We start from the raw sequence: 21,574 nt of genomic DNA, 5'->3' as shown, positions 1-21,574 counted from the left end.
AGAGAGAGAGAGAGAGAGAGAGAGAGAGAGAGAGAGAGAGAGAGAGAGAGCGCTGAGGGAGAGACCATGCCAACAGTTCGCCTTTGAGGGACCTGAGCACATTTAGTTATTATCAGAACCTAATGTGGTATATTTAAAACCAAGCTCCCAAAGAAACCTGAGCTAGCGATAAGAGATTCTTACTAAATTTTTTGTATGCTACCTATGTGAGCCTTATGAATTAAAACTTGCCTATGCATGTCCCTCTATCATAAAACAACAATAAAAGGGAACCTTATTACAAGCTGGAAGAGACTTTATTTTTAGGTCTGAGATGTAGAAGATATGAAAAATAAAAAAAACTAGTGTGTGATATCTGGGTATGAGCATTAATTCTGTGCGGCTAATGCATTGGAAAGTAATTAGGGTCATTACAGATTAAAGTTGCTCCGTGCACCCTTTCATCATAGTGAACACACTTACCTTTGTCCTGCCGTGCCTGCAGAGAGACATGAGGTAGTTTTAAGCACTGAGCATCTTTACGTCTAGTTCTTCAGCTCAGACAGCAGGCATAGCCCTTGAAGCCCTTGAAGCCGGTGTCTTCTTCATTTCTCATTTAGTCCCCTCCTGAGTGTACTCTGGATGCTCCAGAGTGGATGTCGGTCCAACCACCACGCCTGAAGCCATCACTCCGTCATTCTGTCAGCTTCCGCAATGGTCTTTGCCAACTAGTTTTCATGAAAGCAAACTAATCTTAAGATTGGAAACGGAATTGTGTCCTCCTTTCCCTGGATACTTGCAGCTCCATAAGCCACAGTGTTGGTCTGTCCTCTTAGAGCCTTGTAATTTTCTTATTCATCCTACTGTCCCTCCCATCCCACTGGGACTCTTGGTCTCTGCATCCATTCTCCCCCTGGATGAAGTATTTAATCTACCTCACACTGTCCATTTCAAGCAAATACCGCTTCTTCCAGAAGGCTTTCTTTTGCTTTGTTTTTCAGAATTTGTGTTTGTTTCATTGATTACCTTTAGAACAAAGGCTATCATATATAACAACAAATTTATGACAAATGATGAATGAATGAATGAATGAATGAATGAATGAATGAATGAATGAGTAAATGGCAAAAACTTGAACAAGGAGGATATTGAGAGTAGCAACAAGAACAGTAATAAGAATACTTTCGGATTTTGAAAAAAGTCCTCACTTTGTTGCCGTAGCTGGCCTAGAACTCACAGGAACATGTGCCTGCCTCCTGCCCGCTTGGACTAAAGGTATGGGCCACAACACCTGGCTCAATAACAACAGTTTTCAGCTTTTTTTTCTGCTTATTTGCTTAAACATAATTGAGATGCAGAAAGACTGCCCTGAGCCATCCATGTTCCTTCGAATGGTTACCTCCATTGTGGTGGTTTTGTAGTTTAACTGACAGGGAACACACTTTTGACGGTGTCTTGGATTGAATTGTGTACATCCCCAAAAGATAAGAAGTTCTAATCTCTAGTACTCCAGAAGGTGATCTTATTTGAATACAGGTTCTTTACAGAGATAACCAAGCATAAGTTAGATCACTAGGATAGTTCCCCCTCCAGGTCTGATGCCCTTATAGAAAGGGAAAATTTAGAGACACATTCAGAGGGAAGGCAAGGCAAAGATACACAGAGAAGCTGGGCATGCAAAGATGGAGACAGAGATTGGAGTGACAGTGCCACAGCCAAGGAGTTCCTGGAGGTACCAGAAGCTAGAAGAGCAAAGAACACGTTCTCCCTCATAGTTCTCAGAAGGAACCAGTCATTTCAGTGGAAGTCCTATAGGAGATCCCTTCTGATTTTTAGATTCAAATGGAATTTTCTGTTTAATATATGAAATTTTTTTTCTAATCGTAGTTCATTTTTTTTCTCAGTGTTCCCCCCTTGTCTAAAGGAGCCAGGAAGGAGTCTGCTATCCTTGAATACTATTGGGTCTTTTTAAACCAGGGCTTAGCACAAGCTAGGAAAGTGCAACAGTAAACCAGTGAGCTGCTTTCCCTAATTCAATGGGAAAGAACACCACGTTCTTGGGTAAGCAGCCAAGGTAGAAACGAAGGGAGGATTAGTAAACATTTGTTTAAGCTGGTGTTTTCAGTCATGGGAAAAAGTCTGACATGTAGTTAGCAGAATTCAGAAATAAGTGGGAAAGAAAAGGTACTGTCATGTGTGAGGAGAGAGTCTTGAGTGTCAGCAAATTTACAAAGTTTTTGATTGAATAAATAAATAAATAAATAAATAAATAAATAAATAAATAAATAAATAGCAGACCCAGTCCTTTGGCCTGTCATTCTGTAGCCCAGGAGGGAGTAGGGCTGGGTGTGGCAATATATACCTCTAATAACAGCACTAGAAAGACAGGCAGATCTTTATGAGTTCAAGGTCAGCCTGTTCTACATAGCAAATTCCAGATCAGCTAGGGCATGTCCAGTGAGACCCTGCCTCAAGCCAAACAGCAAACCAACCAAGACCAAACAAACAAACAAAGGTCACAGAAGACATTTGAACCAAAGCAACAGAAACTCCATTTTTCTGGCACAGCTTAAGGGAGGTGACGTGTGTCCTCACATGAACACAAAAAGCCAAGCCAAAGTTCTGATTCAGACCTGAACTTCATTCAGTTGTAGAGTTCACTGGCTGTCCTTGGCCCAGCTCTCCTCTTCTGCTGGCTTACATGTAAATGTTCTATAGTTCCATAGCAGTTTCATCTCCCAGCTTTACCTTGTCTTCCTGTTGGGGTGGTCTCCTCTTAGACAACACATATTGGGGCCTCTGCTGCCAGCTTTGAGAAACATACAGAGGCAGAAGAAGACAGAAGCACATAAGCTCTATGCTGGAGACTAGACCAGACTGTAGTTTCAGTCTTCTGACTTGCTCCTGAAGATGAGTGGGGTAGCTTTGGCTACTTGGCTGATGGTGGCAGCTGTTAAGTGATATCCCTGCTGTTTCTTGAGCTACTTGGAGAAGGAAAGATGGATAGAAGCTGCCCTACCCTTACATAAGTTAATCATTTTGAGGATGGGTTATTTCTCTGCATTTATGATAAACTGATACTTATGCATCCCTGCCATACTGACAACAGATTCAATGACAAAACCCATTTTTGAGTGCCAGGGAGGAACCGTTAGAACAACACATTTACCCTGTGTAACAGCTAATACATTTGAGGGGTCAAAAAGACATGGTTTCCCTTCTGATAGAGGTGAGAGAGAGGATATAATGGATAGAATGACTATTTTTTATTCAGTGACTCCCATGTGCATTTATTTTCCCATTTAGAGTTAACATATAATAAAGGTAATGTTTGAATTTAAAAGAAAAGTGCTTGACAGTGGTGGTACATGCCTTTAATCCTAATACTTGGAAGGCAGAGGCAATAGGATTCTTACCTTTGAAGCCAACTAGTCTGCAGAGTGAATTCCAGAATATCCAAGGTTACACAATGACATCTGTCTTGAAAAATAAACAAACAAAAATAAGTTTTCCTCTTCAACATGTTTTTCTATGTAGTATATTATATTTCTATGTGATATACTATATTACAGTATGCGACTCTAAATCATAGCTGGGATATTAAGTGGATCCAGTGATATGAGGCTCTAAAGAAGGACCTGGTAACTTCTAAAAGAAGACAGTTGTTATTAATTTTGAAATTATCTAAAGAGATTATTGCATATAACATTGATGACCTTGCAGAGAACATGCAGAAGATGGACATGTGGAAATGGCACAAGTATTTGGTAGATGCCAGACAGAAAATAGCTTTCTAAGATCCTGGAGAAAGTAATTTCCAGAAGAAGGAATAGATCAGAGTCTAAAAACCTGCAGGGGAAAGTCCAGTGAGTTCAGATTGAGATGAGCATATTAGATCTGATGGCAAAACATTGGTGAGGTAAAGAAGATAGCAGTTGTAAACAGACTAGTGGAAAAAAGAGATCAGTCACCAAATCATCCATGACACAAAGACCCTGTAGAATGCAAACAGTAGCATGTGTGCATTAGTGAGAATCTAGAAGAAGTACCGATTCTCTATTTCAGATTCAGAAGAATAACTTGAATTATTTAAAGTAATCAAGAAGGTATTTGGGAATCCCAAAGGAAGCTACTGATGAGTTAGAACAATAAGATTCAACTTTTACTGATATCCTCACCATGTCTTCCCCCATGAGGACCCCCTTCCTTATAGCCTCATTGCCTCATCTCTAAAGGAGATAGAAATGTGTTGACCTATGATGACAGGTGCAATTTCAAATTATCACACTTTGAAAATAAAATAACAATGTCAAGATGTGATGTGTGCAATTGCATCTTTGATCAACTCAATATAGAAATATAAAGTGGGTTCATATGTTCTGAATTAGAATGTACAATGTTGAGGGAGTCTGAGTATTTCATGATTCATTATAAAAGATAGATAACTAGGTAGATAGGTAGATAGATGATAGATAGATAGATAGATAGATAGATAGATAGATAGATAGATAGAGATACAGATAACAATTAATGGAAAAAGAGAACATTAATTTGAAGAAAGCAAGGAGACGTATCCAGATGAGAGGTGTGGATGGAGAAAATGGAAGAGGTACTATTATAATCTCAAAAGATGAAAGAAATAAAACAATAATTCAGTAATATATTATTCTTAAATTTTCCGTTATGATTTTTTTAAATTTGTAAATAAATTGAGATTATAAAATCAGTATAATATAAAGATCAAATCAATATGTTTTCATAACTTGGCCTGTGGATACAGCTCAGTGGTAGAGCACCTGGCTAGTATTGCTTGACTGGGGTGTGTGTGTGTGTGTGTGTGTGTGTGTACGTATTTCTTAGTGCCATTAACAATTTCAAAACGGAACTGGTTTGTTTGAAAATTAACATCTAAAAGTTCAATGAATTTTGAAAGACTGTTGATCAATATATTTGAATGTGTTCATTTGTTTGAAAAGCCCATTGACATATCAGTAAAAGCCTATAGAGTATGAAGCTGTTAATGAACCTGTGGTGGTTGGCAGACTGTTAAATGAGACCTGGTGGTTTCTTTATAAGCACATCTCTAACATGTCTATAAATAATATTCTTTACAGGAGGGAAACAATTCCACATTTAGATGCCTTTGAGGAATGTTATTGGCAACATTTGAATATATAACCATGGTTGACATTCATATTTCTATGTCTTAAATTCCAGCACCTTATGAAATATGTCCAGAGGATTATCTTATATCAATGGTGTGGAAAAGGACTCCTGCTGGTGACCTGGCTTTCAATCAGTGTCCACTGAATGCCACAGGTACAGTAAGATGGCACACCCAGCACAGTAATGCTTACATTTTAGAATGTATGCTATATTTGCTTAGCACAGCCTGCCTTTGTCCGTATTCTATAAATAAATAAGTCTACTAAGCTTTTGATAGAACAGTGTTAGTAACATGCTTCATAAATGGAGTCAATGAAGAGATTTTAAAAATGTTGCAGATGCTTTGTGTCCTGGGTATGACTCTTAAATTTTAAATATATATATATTCAAAAACAACAATTGCCTGTGAATGTTTCCTAAAGCAAAAGGAAATCGCATAAACTCAGTTTGCAGTCTGCCTCCCAATGCTATGCCTTCCAGCATCCTGCTATAAAGCTTCTCTCTGTTCTTTGTGACATGCAGGCACCACTAGCAGACGCTGCTCTCTCAGTCTTCATGGAGTGGCCTCCTGGGAACAGCCGAGCTTTGCAAGATGCATATCCAATGAGTACAGACACTTGCAGCATTCAGTAGGTGCAAAGCCAGCTTTAGTACTTGCTCTGTTTATTTTTTCCTAATGATCACTATGTGAGAATTTAACCTTCTGTTGTATAATCAAATCAGTAAAAACCTCTGAAGAAATGCCCCAAGGAAAGAAGGGATGTGATAGGAAGCTGATTTCTGTGAGTCTGATCTAAATTGTTTTGTTCCTCAAGCTTGGGTTTTTATGGATCCTGGCAATTTAAACGAAAATATTTCCTGTCTGATGGGAGAAGGGCCGGAGCAAAATCTTTCTCAGATTTACATGCAATAGCTCAGCTATGACTGGTTCAAGTCTTCATTCAATGCTACATGATTATTTCAAAACACTGTACGCTTTTAAATTAAACATCTTTCACTTTGCAGTAATTGGAGAAGGACAAAGCTGTGTTACTTTGATATCAAATTTCTGGCGCATTTTACAATATGAAGAAAGTGACCATTCCTTGCACCACAGAAACTTAATTACTCACAGAAGATAATGTGGCCAGATTTTCCAAAAATGACTCCCCCACACACCCCAGAAACCATTGAATTAGTCACCAAAGATGATATTCAAACTAGCAATCACATTTCTGTTTTTTAAATTCTAGCTCCTTATGAAATATTCCCAGAGGATTATCTTATGCCAATGGTGCAGAATATTTTGAATACAATTACGTTCTGCTTAGCCTTGTTCAAGAGCAAGTCAGTGTCATTATTCAGAGGATGCTGTCATTTCATCCTGGCAGTCATGAAGTCCTCCACACACAGGCAAGGTGGACAATGCAGAGAAAGGAAAGGAAAAAGGAGCCAAACACAGTGGTGTTAAGAGACTCCATGCTTTACTGGACTTATGTCTTGTTTTATTTTCTCCTTGTCAGTCAAAAAGAAAAAAAACATACGCATAGTAAACATATTCTTGTTTGTTTATGAAAAGTGTAGCTTATGCAAAAACTGCATCAACTAGTAGAATCAGTGCTTATTTAATTACCAGAAAAAGAAACCACTCATTTTACAAAGTCTAAATCCAAGGGCTATCTGAAGTGTTGCATTCATATATCAAATTAGTAACTATGAGCAACATAATTGATGATTATTTACATGTATTGTCTTACTTATTCCATTGTGCATACAAATGTGTTTGTATGTATACATCAGTGAGTTATTATTTGGCTACATGAAGCCTTATTTTATCATAAAAATAGATGTCTGTGATACACTAAAATGTTTACTTAATCATAAATTACATGTTACATAATATATACTTCAGAAATACACAATTTTTACACTTTCTATATAACCAAAAAAAGTCAATTCTAGATAACATTTGGTTTCGAAAAATTTAAGTGTAATATATATATATATATGTATATATATATATATAGTGTAATATATGCATAAAATGTAATATACATATTATGTACTTTTATACATAATGACAGGATATTATATATACATTAATTTTATGACACATTAAAATATTTGAACATAATATGTAAACTCTCTTTTAATAACATCTATCACTGATTCAAACCATTATATTTCAGAATTATAAACTAAATAATTAATCAACTAGTTTTACGTGATACAGCTCTAATGTTAGACTATTTTAATTGACTTGGATTTTTGTTACTTTTATTTGTATCTATTTTTTTATTTTGTTTCATAATATTGAGGATTATTTTCAGGTATTAGTACACTTTAGGCTAATGTTTACTACCTATAAACATAACACCTACTTTTGAAAAAACTAAATATGTCTAAATACAATTCTTAATGTGGTCATGAATAGAAAATTGCAGAAATTAAATAAATAATAAGCCTATCCTTATAAATTAGTTAAAATTAATATTACTTCTTCCCTAGAAATTTTCTGCTATTGGTGTTTTTGTGCAGAATAATGAATGAGTTTGCATTCTTCAAGTGCTGGCCATCAAGAATGGACACAGATATACACTATAAAATAAAAGAAAGAAAATCTCAAATTGTGCATCCTCTAAAAATTGCTCATTTAAAAAGCTAATTGCCATCTGATAGGCATAGGTTCTTGTTAAGAGAGCATCATCAATTGTGAATTCTTCCTTTTTAGTACAGAACGTAAAGATCTTCATGATGCAGTCTACTTAGGTGAGGTGAGGAGTCAAAGTGACATCCCAGGCATGACTGTTTAAAGACCCATTCTTCTTCTTAAAGCCATACAACTGTCTGAGTTTTTTTTATTAGAAAACATCTGCCCTAGTCTATAGAATTCTGTGAAGCATGTTCTCAATGTAGTCCTATGGTTATTTTCCAATAAATAATAAAGAAAACTGTGAGAGGAGACAGCAAAGTTTGATGTTGCAAGTATTGGACTCAAAATTATGATTATATATATATATATATATATATATATATATATATATGATGTATATATTATGAGATTAACATAAGTGTACATATATAAGTATGCAATCTACATATATGAAAACAGACTTAAGATGATTTATCATGACCTTTATCTTTACATATTCAGACATATTTATCATAAATATTCATCTATAAAATTGAGGATCAATCTGTGTTTTAAATGATACCTGTCTTACAGTCAACCCCATTGTCCAGAGTCTACAATGTCAGTGGGAGATAGAAGAGAGATCAAGTTCTCTGAAGCATCACACTCCAGTTGTGCCCCTGAGCCCAACTTTGAGAATCAAAGCTCAGTAGTGCTTATAATTTAGAACAGTTGAGACTTCCATAAATAATAATTACTCTAGAGATGAAATAGAGTTTATCACTTCAGTATTTAGTCTTTGGTGAATTTTATTTTCTTACATTTTTATGTTTACAAGGCTAATTAAATTGCAGTCAGTTTTTTATAATATACTGCAGGGGCTTATTTAAAATAAACAGGCTGATATTTTCTAACCTTTTAATGTATAAATTACAGTATAGGTTTAGTGTATGTGCTTCATGAATAAGCAGCCAAAGGCTAATTTTGAAGTGGGATTTTATCATTTCTAAGCAATAGCTGAATATGTCTTATGAGTACTCAGTTATAAAGCAGTTAAAACAAACAAAATTGGATCATTAATCAGCTTAAAGTCTAAAAATCAGTGATCAATCATGCTGAACAATTAGTCTGGGTTATTTAATGGTAAGAACCATGCCATTTCAGTCTTTATTTCCCTAATACAGAACACAGTGCTGAGTAGACAGTATTGATAGTCCAAAATTGCTTATTTTCTTATTTATAGTAAGATATTTGCCTCCTAAGAGTTCTGATATATCCATTTTCTTTGTGATTATTAATCATTTGGAAATAATATGTATCACAATATAGATGGAAATTTTTTCTGTCTGATAAATTAAGAGAAATAAGGAGGAATTTATATCATTACATTATGAACTTCTTTGATTATTACAGAACAATTCATGCCAACTAATATCTCTGAAGTGTGTTTAGAGACCTTATGAGATACAAAGTTAAACCCAATGATCAAGATGTTGTTCATTTAAATTTCCCAAACAGATATACTTACACTCCTCTTTCATTTTCAAACCGTTCTTACACATACATGCACAAGCACAAAGAGAGAGAGAGAGAGAGAGAGAGAGAGAGAGAGAGAGAGAGAGAGAACAGAGACAGATAGACATGGAATAAGAGAGACAGAGAGAGACAAAGACAGACAGACAGACAGACAGACAGACACACACACACAGAGTCACTCACTTGAACATACAGGGTTTATGAATATGTCAGAATATATGACCCTGCAAGAGAACAGATCTTAAATCAAAAGGAATCAGAGCACACTTGCCAAGGTTTTCTCCTTAATTCATCAGGCAGGTCTGTCAGTCTCCTTTCCCTGGAAAAACATGAATAATGGCATGAAGAGGGCTGAAAAAGACTAACAGTATTGTTGTAGCTAAAGACCCTGTCTACAGAAATAGGAGTCATAGATGTAGATTTTTCTCTTAAAATTCTGTTCCAAATTCTCTGTCGTTCTTCAGATTATTGTTAAACAAACACACAGACTTTGAAGTTGTAGTTATCTAGTCTTTCAAAATTTGACTTTCTGGGAAGAGATGTTAAAGAGGTTGAGTCTTGATTTATGGATGTTGTTTCTCTTCTTGTTTCACTGGTTGTATTTTTAAAATAGAGCTACAGTTGAAAGGGGACAGACCTAAAAAGAAACCAAGACAGGGAAAGGCTATACAAAAGAGAACATGAGGATAGATATGTTTTTGTTTTGTTTTTTGTTTTAAATTATTTTTATTTATTTATTTATTTATTTATTTATTTATTTACTATTTTTATCTAGCAAAACATTTTATCACATTTATTTCTTTTTTAAAAAATAATTTATTTTTTCTCAAATCATAATTCATTCACACAGGGGTTATAAACACAGAAAGGCAGGATGTGGGAAAGGGAATGACACTGGAGTATGGGTGTTCAGGGGGAATACAGATATCTTTCAGAACCAGGTATCGGCTGGGTGAGGGTTCAGGGGACAAGTCACTATGACTCTGCCTATGACTCACTTGTCCTTATCTATGTTGGTATTGTCTGCCAAGGCTACCTATTTACAAGGTCTATGACTACTCAGGCTTGTAAATTTCCACAAAAGCTGCCTGTTTACAATAGCTTATAACCATCTGTTTCAATGTTTTTCCACTGAGACCCAAGACTTGGTGTTAGTATACATGTATGACAGGCCTATTGCTGATTTTAGGCCTATGGCTGATTTTAGGCCTTCAGTGTGTAAGCAGGGCTGCCCCTGACATCTCCTCCCTTCTCTAAGTATAGAAGGGCTGTGGCGATTCTAATCTTGCGAAGGCAGGGATAGAGGCCTGACCTCCAGTATTTGAAGGGGACCTTGTAATGGCTCCTGTCCCCCTGTCATTGTCCAGTGAGGCATGAGGGCCATACCCATCCTGATGTCTTTTTTCCTGGAGAGGGGTTACTTTTGACATCAACCCCTATGTAGTCAGGTTTGTCTCTCAGGGAACCCAGATAGATATTTTTATCTTTTATTTATATTCCCTTGCAGTGCTTACCCTCGCAGCCTAAGCAAGAATTCAGATCACCTGTCAGAGGGGGTTCTGGGTGACCCCTCTCTGCTTGGTCTAGGGGCAGAAGTCCCCCCTTTTAGGTTGGGTGGAGATGGGTTTTGGAAACACCCTGCATAAAGTAACAACCTCATCTTGAGTCTCGTGGTCCTCCATAGCTAACTTATGATAATGTTACTGAATAGGTTTTGCTACCAAATTATTTATCTGTTGTATCACAGAGTTAGTCCGTCTCTTTGAGGGCCAGGGACCAGCAGAAATAAGCAAAAAGAACCCAAATAATGGTCTCAAGATGGGAGGAAATGGGGTTGACAACCTTGGAGAGGCTGAAAACCAATTCTTGTACCAGCATCCATCTGTCTCTTTCTCTCTCTGATTTTTCTTAGGGCCTTTACTGACCTATTTCATGCTCTCTTTAACCCTCATTGTCTTGTCTATGTAAAGGCAACATTCTTCTTTAAGAGCTGTACACACTCAAGAGCTGTACACAGGCTTTTCTATTGTAATAGAGTAAATCAAGTCCAATAAGGATCTTTGTGATTTTAGGAGGTCTCTTCAGACAGTGAAACGAGGGATTTCTTCAGATTAGTGATGTCAATCTCTAGCTGTTTGATGTTCTTGTCAGTGGCCCTTCAAAGGTCTGAGTAGTATAAGTTCGAAGGCCAGCATCTGGATTAGAACTTGTAACAGCAGACATCACAGGTGATTCATTTTTACCTGGAAAGGAAAAAGAAGGGAATTCTCAGGGAGATTTCTCTTCCCTGGATGTAAATTGTTATTCATCGTATTTATGGTTGGGCCTGGCTTTGTGGGAGTATCTATTTATTTCATTAATCTTTTTGGTAGCTGGTTAGCTGTGCCTTCTGTGGTATCAGCCAGGCATATTAATCCTCGACCCCATAAGGAAACTGGGTCTGGGCCATTCCCTTTAAGGGTAAGAGAAACTAATAGAAGAGAAACTGGGGAAAAGCCTGGAACACATAGGCACAGGAGAAAAGTTCCTGAACAGAACACCAATGGCCTGTGCTCTAAGACCAAGAATTGACAAATGGGACCTCATAAAACTGCAAAGCTTCTGTAAAGCAAAGGACACAGTCAATAGGACAAAGCGGCAACCAACAGATTGGGAAAAGATCTTCACCAACCCTACATCTGATAAAGGGCTAATATCCAAGGTATACAAGGAACCAAAGAAATTAGACTCTAGACAATCAAAGAACCCTACTAAAAAATGGAACACAGAGCTGAACAAAGAATTCTCAACTGAGTAAGCTCGAATGGTTGAGAAGCACCTAAAGAAGTGTTCAGCATCCCTAGTCATCAGGGTAACACAAATGAAAACAACACTGAGATTCCACCTCACACCAGTCAGAATGGCTAAGATCAAAAACACAGGTGACAGTAGATGTTGGCGAGGATGTGGAGAAAGAGGAACACTCCTCCACTGTTGGTGGGATTGTAAGCTGATACAACCACTATGGAAAGCAGTCTGGCGGTATCTCAGAAAATTGAGCATAGTGTTACCTGAAGATCCAACTATACCACTCCTGGGCATATACCCAAAAGATGTTTTAACATACAACAGAGACACATGCTCTACCATGTTCATAGCAGCCTTATTTATAATAGGCAGAAGTTGGAAAGAACCCAGATGCCCTTCAACAGAAGAATGGATGCAGAAAATGTGGTACATTTATACAATGGAGTACTACTCAGCTATTAAAAACAATGAGTTCATGGTATTTGTAGACAAATGGATGGAGCTGGAAAAAATCATCTTGAGTGAGGTGACCCAATTTCAAAAGAACATACATGGTATGCACTCACTGATAAGTGGATATTAGCCCAAAAGCTCACAATATCTAAAAAACAACGTACAGACCACATAAAACTCACATAGAAGAAGGAAGACCAAAGTGTGGATGCTTTGGTCCTTTCTAGAAGGAGTATCAAAAGTTTCAACCAGAGCTCCCAAAGTCTAAACCGCCAGCCAGAGAGCACAAAGGGAGGGACTCATGCACCTGTATAGGGAATTGAGGGTGACCTTGTCAGACTTCAGTGGAAGTGGAGGGCCATGGTCCCCAAAAGTTTGGATCCCCTACTGTGTGGGAATTCAAGAGCAGGGAGAAGTGACTGGGAGGATGTTTGGAGCACATCCTCATAAAAGTAGGAGGAGGGAGTATGGGATAAGGGGTTTTGGGGGAGAACGGGAGAGGAGATAACATTGAATGGTAAATATGTATAATATCCAATAAAAAAAAACCACAGGTAAAGGGTCTAAAAAAAAAGAGAGGGAGAGTTTACTTATATTAAATTATTTTCAAAAGTTTCTAGGAGTTGCTAATTGGCTAAGATCCTATTTTAAGCTCTGCACAAAAGAATTTAAGTCTCTGTTCAATATTCTCAAGAGAATTGTAAATCCTAATTTTCCTCAACAATTAATTGACCAAAGAGAGGTAATTTCACAAAAAGTAGAAGAAGCTATTACTAATCCATACATTATATAGTCTGATTAGTTGTCAGCGTCAGCGGTGCTATAACTGTCCTTTGACAAAAGATGATTAATATAGATTTATATATCCTTAAATAGTGTCTTCATCACTGAGTGTGGAAGGAGCAACTGTTGGCACATCTGCCCTGATTTTACAAGGACTCTGAAAAATTGCCTTTAAAAACAAGAGGGGGAATGGTACCCCTCCAGAAGGAGTCCCCCTGAAATACTCTCCATCATGCCTTGTTCACTTTTATCTCTCTAAAGCTGAAAGCTCATGGCAAATCTGCTGCTGACTGCCTCTGGCACCACGAAGACCAAGAAAACTTTGCCACAGATATGGGGAAGGACCCTCTTACCCTTAAAGGGAATTTAAATTATTTTTATTGGATATTCCCAATTTTCTGAGGAACCACCAGACTGATTTCCAGAGTGTTGTACCAGCTTGCAATCCCACCAAAAATGGAGGAATGTTCCTCTTTCTCCACATCCTCGCCAGCATCTGCTATCACCTGAGCTTTTGATCTTAGCCATTCTGAATGATGTGAGGTGGAATCTCAGGGTTGTTTTGATTTGCTTTTCCCTGATGACTAAGGATGTTGAACATTTCTTTAGGTGTTTCTCGGCCATTTGGTATTCTTCAGTTGAGAATTCTTTGTTTAGCTCTGTACTATTTTGTCCTCTTGTTCTGTATCTACAGATGAATTTTTCTTCATTGCTACAACTCCCACTCCCCACTCAAACATGTCACAAACTTGCCAACAAATTCACTGCATAAATTTTCAGCACATTACCTAAAGGACTATTAAGCTACTTTATTATTACATCTTCACTGAGGGAAAACAAATATCCTTGGTTGGTTACTATAAAGGCAAAATGTAAGCAAGATTATTGTTTCTATAATGAACAAAAAGAAACCAGAAACAAGTACCAACAGATACAGCAACTATCCCAAGATTTGAATTTTCAAATACTAACAGGGTGCATTAGCCTAAGAAATAGGAACTACCTATTCTGCTCTTTATAAATGTTTGTGTGAAAGCTAGAACATAGCCTGTAGCAAGGGAGGCAGGAAGAACGATCAGAATTCTTGAACCTTAGTGAACTTGAATGTTATACTCACATGGGAGTTCTTGGCACTGAATCAGTAAGAGATCCCTCAATACTCATTGACTGGGGCTGATATCAGTATGTAGCAAGCACTCTGTTATTGTAAACTATTATTAATATTAAGTATAATGTTAGTTGCCACAATTCTTGTGTATCTCTACTTGCATCACTTTCTCTTGTAGGAATGTGGATACTCTTTTGCTAATTATACAAGACCAAGCATTTGATTGCCTTTTCAGTAACTTTGCCAATCTCCAAGAGTTAGCCAGAGTCATCTCCCTTACAATTATTGCAGTATTCAATAGTACCGAAGAACGTTACAGAGCATAATTTCTTTTAGTATGGGCAGGCATTCATTTATTTTACTAAAATCCATACAGTGAATGTTTGGGACTTGAGTTAAAGTATTTAAATCCTGGAGTTGTAAATAATGCATATGTCAATTTTAATAGCATTTTCACAACGTACTAAATGCATTTTTCTGTTGAGTTTTCTCTGTTCCAGATGAATAAAGGATAATGGAACAATCAAGGTTCTTTCCCATACTGATAAAATAGTAGTCATGGTAGAGTTTACAGTGTTCTATTGCTGTGAAGAGATACCAGAGATACCCTGCCTATGGGAACTCTTACAAAAGACAGCACGTAATTGGAGCTAGCTTACAATTTCAGAGGCTTAGTCAGTTATTATCATGGAAGCACACAGGCAAACATGGTTTTAGAGAAGTAGCTGAGAGTTCTACATCCTGATAAATAGGCAGCACAAAGAGAAAGATACTGAGCATGTTTTAGGCTCTTTGAAACATCACAGGCTATCCACAGTAACACACTTCCTCCAGCAAGATCACACCTTCTAATCCTTTAAAAAGGTACTACTTTCTGGAGATCAAGCATTCAAATCTATAAGCCTGTTCAAATCTATGGTGGCCCTTCCCATTCAAAGTACCATGAAGTTATTCTGCTTCATGTTAACAAATAATATATAAAGAAATGGAAATAGCTGTTTCAGTAAAATTATACAAAAGAACAAGCAATAGATTCACTCCATCTGCATCCCCTTTGGACTCCTCTATTATAAAACAGACAAATTATTTTTCTGTTTGTTTCTTTCTCTGTTTTCTTCAGAAATTTAGTAATATCTAATTTAAGTTTCCTATCATCTAGCTCTAATATCTGGATACTTTTTGTTTGTCTTATTTCTCTTTTTTTCCTTTCCTTTCCACATTCCTAACAGACAAATCTTCTGGCCTTTTTGCATAGCTAACAATTGTTATGGAATGTTGGGCAGTTCATCAGTGTAATTGTAGTGTCTCAAGACCATGCTCTGCTCAAGAGCAAGCATTCCATCCCGTAGTGATTAACTTTCTATCACTGTGATAAATCCTTGTCAAGGAAAAAAAATGTCTATCTGGAACCATGATTTCAATGGCTTCATTCGATGGTTGACCCCATTGCTCAGATAATCGTTCCCTAGGCCAGAGACAATAGAAGGAAGATGAAACAGAATTCCTCACCTCATGGAGACCCAAATGCAGAAAGTGACACAGGAGAGAATCCTAGAGATCAGAAACCTTTCAAAGCATCGTTCCACTGAACTCCTCCTCCCAACTTAGTCACATCTTTGACCAACTCCCAAAGTTCTGAATCAATCTATGAATGCATTAATTGAAAAGATCAAGTACCATAACCCTGTTACCTCTGACTTACCATATTCACCTACTGTGGGCTACGTGTTCCGCACATGACACTTTACAGATGTGTCCTTGCACCTAGATTCCACCTCCTAATGCTCCCATCTGTTCCCAATGGTGCTGTGGGATAGGGACCAAGCCTTTAAACATGGACCTTTAAGGGACCTCTAAACTATCCTGTTAGCTCTGAGGGTATAGAAAATGTACCATACAGTTATCTCTTACTTGTTGTAGCCACCTTCTCTAGTCTAAGCATTCTACACACAATCTTCTACAAGAATACCTCAAATACCCTGTTTTTGTTATTCTATTATATTCAAGTATTATGTTTTCACTCAAGTATTATGTTTTCATTCCAATCAGGGGTTGAGGTTAGACAGGACTTTTTGATGTTTTAATAAGAGTGTATGTTAAATAAAGACCAGAGGTAGCAAAATAAAAAGAGCAAAGGTTTTGTTTAATACACAGTCGCTGTCCATAATTGCTTGGTCATTTGATTTGTGGCCTATGAAAAAATAGTACATTTTGGTAGAAGAATGTAAATAGTCTACCACCCTTTGTATAGTCTCACTGTAAATCTTCAAAATGCGTGAGACTAATGATCAAGATTCTTTCCACCTGAGTTCCACCTCTTGATGGTGTCCATCTGCTCCTAATGGTTCTGTGGGCTAAGAACAAATCCTTTTAAACACAGAGCTCTAGGAGCACTTACCATCATCTTAATCCTCCTTCTTTCATTATTTACCTCACATGCTTTGGATGGACAGCCGATGTATGGCTATCCTGCTAACTTTGCAGGTATAGAAAAATCTATATGTGACTTTCATGAGTTTCTCACTCAGTGATCCAGATTTCTTCCCCACTTCCAAACTGTCAACTCTCTTTAAAAGAAGACAGTGACTACTTAAAGGTCTATTACCAGGCAGATCATGTGGAACTCAGAGCAGAACATGCAGAAATTCATTCTCTTTACCATGTGAGCCTTCAGGATCTAACTCACATATCAGGCTTCGGATCAATTACCCATTCAGCAACATTACTAACCCATGTTAGTATTTTAGAAACCTTCATCCTAACTCCTTAGCATTTAGACACTAGAACTTAGGATACCATGTTATGAGAAGCCCAGTAGGTATCTAAGTCACGTAACAGCACTATCAAGTGAATGACTTTGATCTTTAAAATATAGCCCAGTTATTAAATGAATTAAAAGATATATATATTTAGATGGTTGTTTTATGGAAAGAAGTTTCATGTATCTTTTAATTGAAGCCACTTAGAGCTGTGGTAAACTTTAATATACCTTACAGATGGACATAGAATTGCTGATGTAATAGTATATACATTATGATGTATCCAGTGTATCACATGCAGTCAGTTGGCAGCATGAAATGGAAGGTGGAGTAAAAGACTTTACTGCAGACACATGCTCACTCTATAAACCATGACCAGCATGCACCACTGCTGTCCTTATAGAGAGCAAGGGGGCTTATTTCAGAACTATAAATCCCAACAATTTCATATGCTATCCCATTTGTGAAACTGGTAAAATTGTCCTTTGAAGCAAATACCTCTCACTGTTGCAATGTCAACAAGAATAATTGCTGATATTTACCATTTTAAAAGGAAATATAAAAATTACAAAAAAAAAATACGTCTGACATGCTCAGGTGGATAAATTAAGAAGATTGATAATTTTCTCCCAGAAAGAAAATCGAGTATTTGCCTCATCCTTCGTTATTTGAATAAAACTACTATTTGAGTAAACCAAATTCTTCTTGGCAAATAGTTTTAAGAATAATTACACATTAGGTTTCAAAATTGTTACTACTGTTCAAATAATTAGAAGTACCTCATTGATATTGTAGATTTCTTAAAGTTCTATACTTCTTATATTGCTCATCAGGAAAAAATATTTAAACTTTTTAAAATATGAGGATTTGGAATAATATTTAAATAAATAGGTTTTGGTAATTTTGATGAAAATGTGTTATGAAATATGAGTTAAGCATAATACCTCAGAGATAGGTTTGACTCAGGCTATATTCAAGAAACTCTTAGTACCAGCACTATTTAGGAGCTCTGGCGTCTTGGTACACAGCTAATCTAAGTGGGTTCTGCTGTCTAATTGTACAACTGTGAATATCTATGCTAACTATGAGGATCGTGTTAAAACTTAAATATCTCATAAAACATTTTTAGTCCCATACTGACCAAATAGAAAGTACTTGTTAAATTGTATAACATTTTTCTTATATTTACTTTAAAAAGAGTGAAAGCAAATAACTACAACTCAAGACACATAATTATCAAAATCAGAATTCCAAATTCCAAATTTTCCAATCTAATCACATCTGTCAGATTTCTTTTAATAAATAATCTTATGTCTATCTTTGACTTTAAAACTACAGCATTTCCTCCATTCTTTTTCCTTCCTCCAAACCCTCTCATATACAACTCCTTTCTGTCTTTCAAATTTATGGCCTCCTTTTTCATTAATTGTTGTTATATACATACACATAGGCACACATATACAAATATACTACATGTGTTTGTCTAAGTACATAAACATAACCATATGTGTGTGTGTGTGTGTGTGTGTGTGTGTGTGTGTGTGTGTATCTGACTACATAAATACAACCTACTCGGTTTGTCTAATATCACTTATATGTGTATATTTTTAAATCATTTGGTATTGGATAGCCAATTGGTGTGTTCCTCTCTTGGGAGTATTATTTCTAAAAGACAGTTATGTCAGGTAAAAGTTTTCCAATATTACACATCCCTTTGCAGTGAATGGTCATCAGCTACCACCTTTAACTTGCAAATGCTTTAGAAGCACAGTTGTACAGAGAAAAGGGAAATCTTTCTCTAGTCTCACTTCAGTTTAGCATGCACATAGAACAGGTACATCCATGTGGCAGACTGCATAGCAGAGATTATAGGTTGCTCAAAGATTATTGTGTGCTCCAAGCCCTTCAGGAGTTCAGAGTCTAGTAGAATGGATGAGATAATACAAAAATATGACAATGATGTAAGGCAGATTGAGATTACTTCCAGGAGGCATAAAAGTAGAGATCATGTCATGATTACATGTATCTAAGTACATTTCATGAAGCAGAAAAGGAATGTACAATTTATCCAGAAAATTTGGCAATAGCATTTGAAATTAGGGAAGAGTGTAAGTCAGGAAGCAAAGACAAGATTCACATCATTTCTTATGGATGTGGTACATAGTTTGAATAAGATGTCACTAGAAGATTAGCAGGTATTTTAGAATTGTGAGTTACACAAAGTCAACTTTCAGAGATCGTGCTGAATGACGACTAGTTATTTTCACACAAAAAATTGTAGCTAAGGGGGGGTAGATCTGTACATACAAAAAGTATGGAAATGGAAAAGCAAAAACAGAAACAAAAATAAAACAAAAGAGGGCCAATTACAGAGTGAAGCTATGGGGGTGTCAGGTTATATGTGAGCCTTGGGCAATTGCTGGAAGCTAAGATTCAAAATTCCCTCATGGAGTTGCTTTCAAGATCACCTTCTGCAGTAGGCACGGAATTCTCCCAGGGATCCTGTATAATCAGATACTCTCTTGCTACCCTGGCCTGAGAGGCAAGAAAATTTATGTGAACTCTCAGACCTAGGGAATTCCTGTGAACTCAGAGACTTTGGGGAAGGGAAAGGAAAAAAAAAACACATTTCAGAAACTTGAAGGTTCTAGCCTTAACTAAGAAAGAATGGAATTAACTTGATACACAGCAAGAACTGAAACAGGATCATGGAACTGCCTGAGGACTCCCTTGCTGGAGAAACACACCTGCAACTAGTCCACAAGATACTTCACAAACCAAAGGATGAAACATTCCACAGGTTTACAATCGCCCAATTAGCTACAACCCATGAGTAAAAATCCAGTACATGTCAAAATCAGGAGAGATAATGATGCATATATGGGGAAAAAAGGGTATTTGTCTAAAAGAAGAGATGAGAGAAAAATAGAAAACATGGTTAAATAATGGAAGAGAATGTAAAAATTTAAGCATAACATTTATTAATACATTATCAAACATTTTGTTGCTATGGCAAATAACTGAAGTAGTATCATCTTGAAGGAGAAAAGAGTCTCTTAGCTCACAGTTTCTTGCCATGATTGTTCTGTTATGATTGCCAAGAGATGAATGTCACAATTATGACTGGCAACTTGGGACACAGCAAGTCTTCCCATCCTGTGGTATATAGAAATTTAAGAGTACAGACAGGAATGTGCCAGTGACAAGAAATTCTCCAGACACATTCCCAGTGACATTTCTAAAACCACATTCCATTGAGCCTTCTGAAACCTTCTAAAAACTTTCAATACCTCTCAAAATCCCAGCATGAGCCAGGAACCATCTCATACTTGAACAGGGGTGGGTAAGAGGGATTTTATATTCAAAGTATGATGTAACAGGATATATTGTCACTGTAACCAATAATTAGAGTAAATAGCCAATTAAAGCCAGAGGAAGAAATAATCACTGAATTGGATGTAAGAGGCCAGTTCTAGAACAGTACACCTTATCTAATCAAAGAGAATTGGAAACTGAATCCCAGAGAAGTGCAACCTATTAACACAGTCACCACAATGAGGCTATCTCTCGGTTTTACAGACAAATCAAGTGATGCTAGAAAACAGAAATCTTTCCAATCCTCCTAAGTGACAGACTCACAATTACAAGATAAGTTTTAGAACTGCAGCTATTCTGGAAACTCGGTAGATAGAATGATTGCATGATGTGCTCACAATCAATAAACTAGAAAGCGTCTTGCAATTTAACATGTGCTCGAAAGAACAAGTCTCTCTGAACATGATTTACTATCCATGTCAGTGCTATAAATTGTCTACATTGGAATATAAAAGGATTCCAAGTATTTGCCGTGAGATTTTTTAGTAACAATGTCAGGAAAGATGCTAATTATTGCCAATTCTGAGAGCTAGAATGATCTGAGCAACTGTTTGTTAAGAACTGGACCGAACACCTCTCAGTCCACATAAGCCTGCTAAGCAGCTGTCAGATGGCAATGATGCTAATTTAATACTGACTCAGGCTAGAAGTGTTGCTAACACAGATGAGAAAGGCTGGCTTTCCCAGCTCTGATTGGATGGTCCATCCAGCGCATTCTATAACTGTTTCTACTGAAAACTGAATTCATGCCTGAATGCTTTGTTCTTAAAGGATCAGATTAATTTTGTGATGCTTCTTCTTGAGGGGAAGCACCCATAAGATCTATGGCAAACACATCTTCTCCAGACACAGCATGGAATATAAAATAACATTGTTAGCCTATTTAGAAACATAAGGAATTTATCTGGGTGCTTTGTAAGAAATAAAGGAAGAAATAAAATAGAATATACTAAATATACTAATACATGTGTGTGACTACACACAATAACAGGAAGGATGCAACGTATGACCAGAATG

General features: G+C 36.8%; 1 protein-coding gene across 1 annotated transcript in view; it reads left to right on the top strand.

Annotated features, from left to right (window-relative positions):
- Adgrb3 (adhesion G protein-coupled receptor B3) overlaps positions 1 to 21,574 on the top strand; it is a 691,333-nt gene that overhangs the window by 294,111 nt on the left and 375,648 nt on the right. Inside the window, exons 8-9 of the mRNA XM_028767232.1 lie at positions 5,197 to 5,298; positions 5,668 to 5,774. Coding sequence (XP_028623065.1) covers positions 5,197 to 5,298; positions 5,668 to 5,774 — 209 coding nt within the window. The remainder of the gene's footprint in view (positions 1 to 5,196; positions 5,299 to 5,667; positions 5,775 to 21,574) is intronic.

This window comes from Grammomys surdaster, unplaced genomic scaffold (assembly GCF_004785775.1).
Source record: "Grammomys surdaster isolate TR1022 unplaced genomic scaffold, NIH_TR_1.0 171, whole genome shotgun sequence".
In the NCBI taxonomy this organism is placed as follows: Eukaryota; Metazoa; Chordata; class Mammalia; order Rodentia; family Muridae; genus Grammomys; species Grammomys surdaster.
This window is presented reverse-complemented; position numbering and strand designations above follow the sequence as displayed.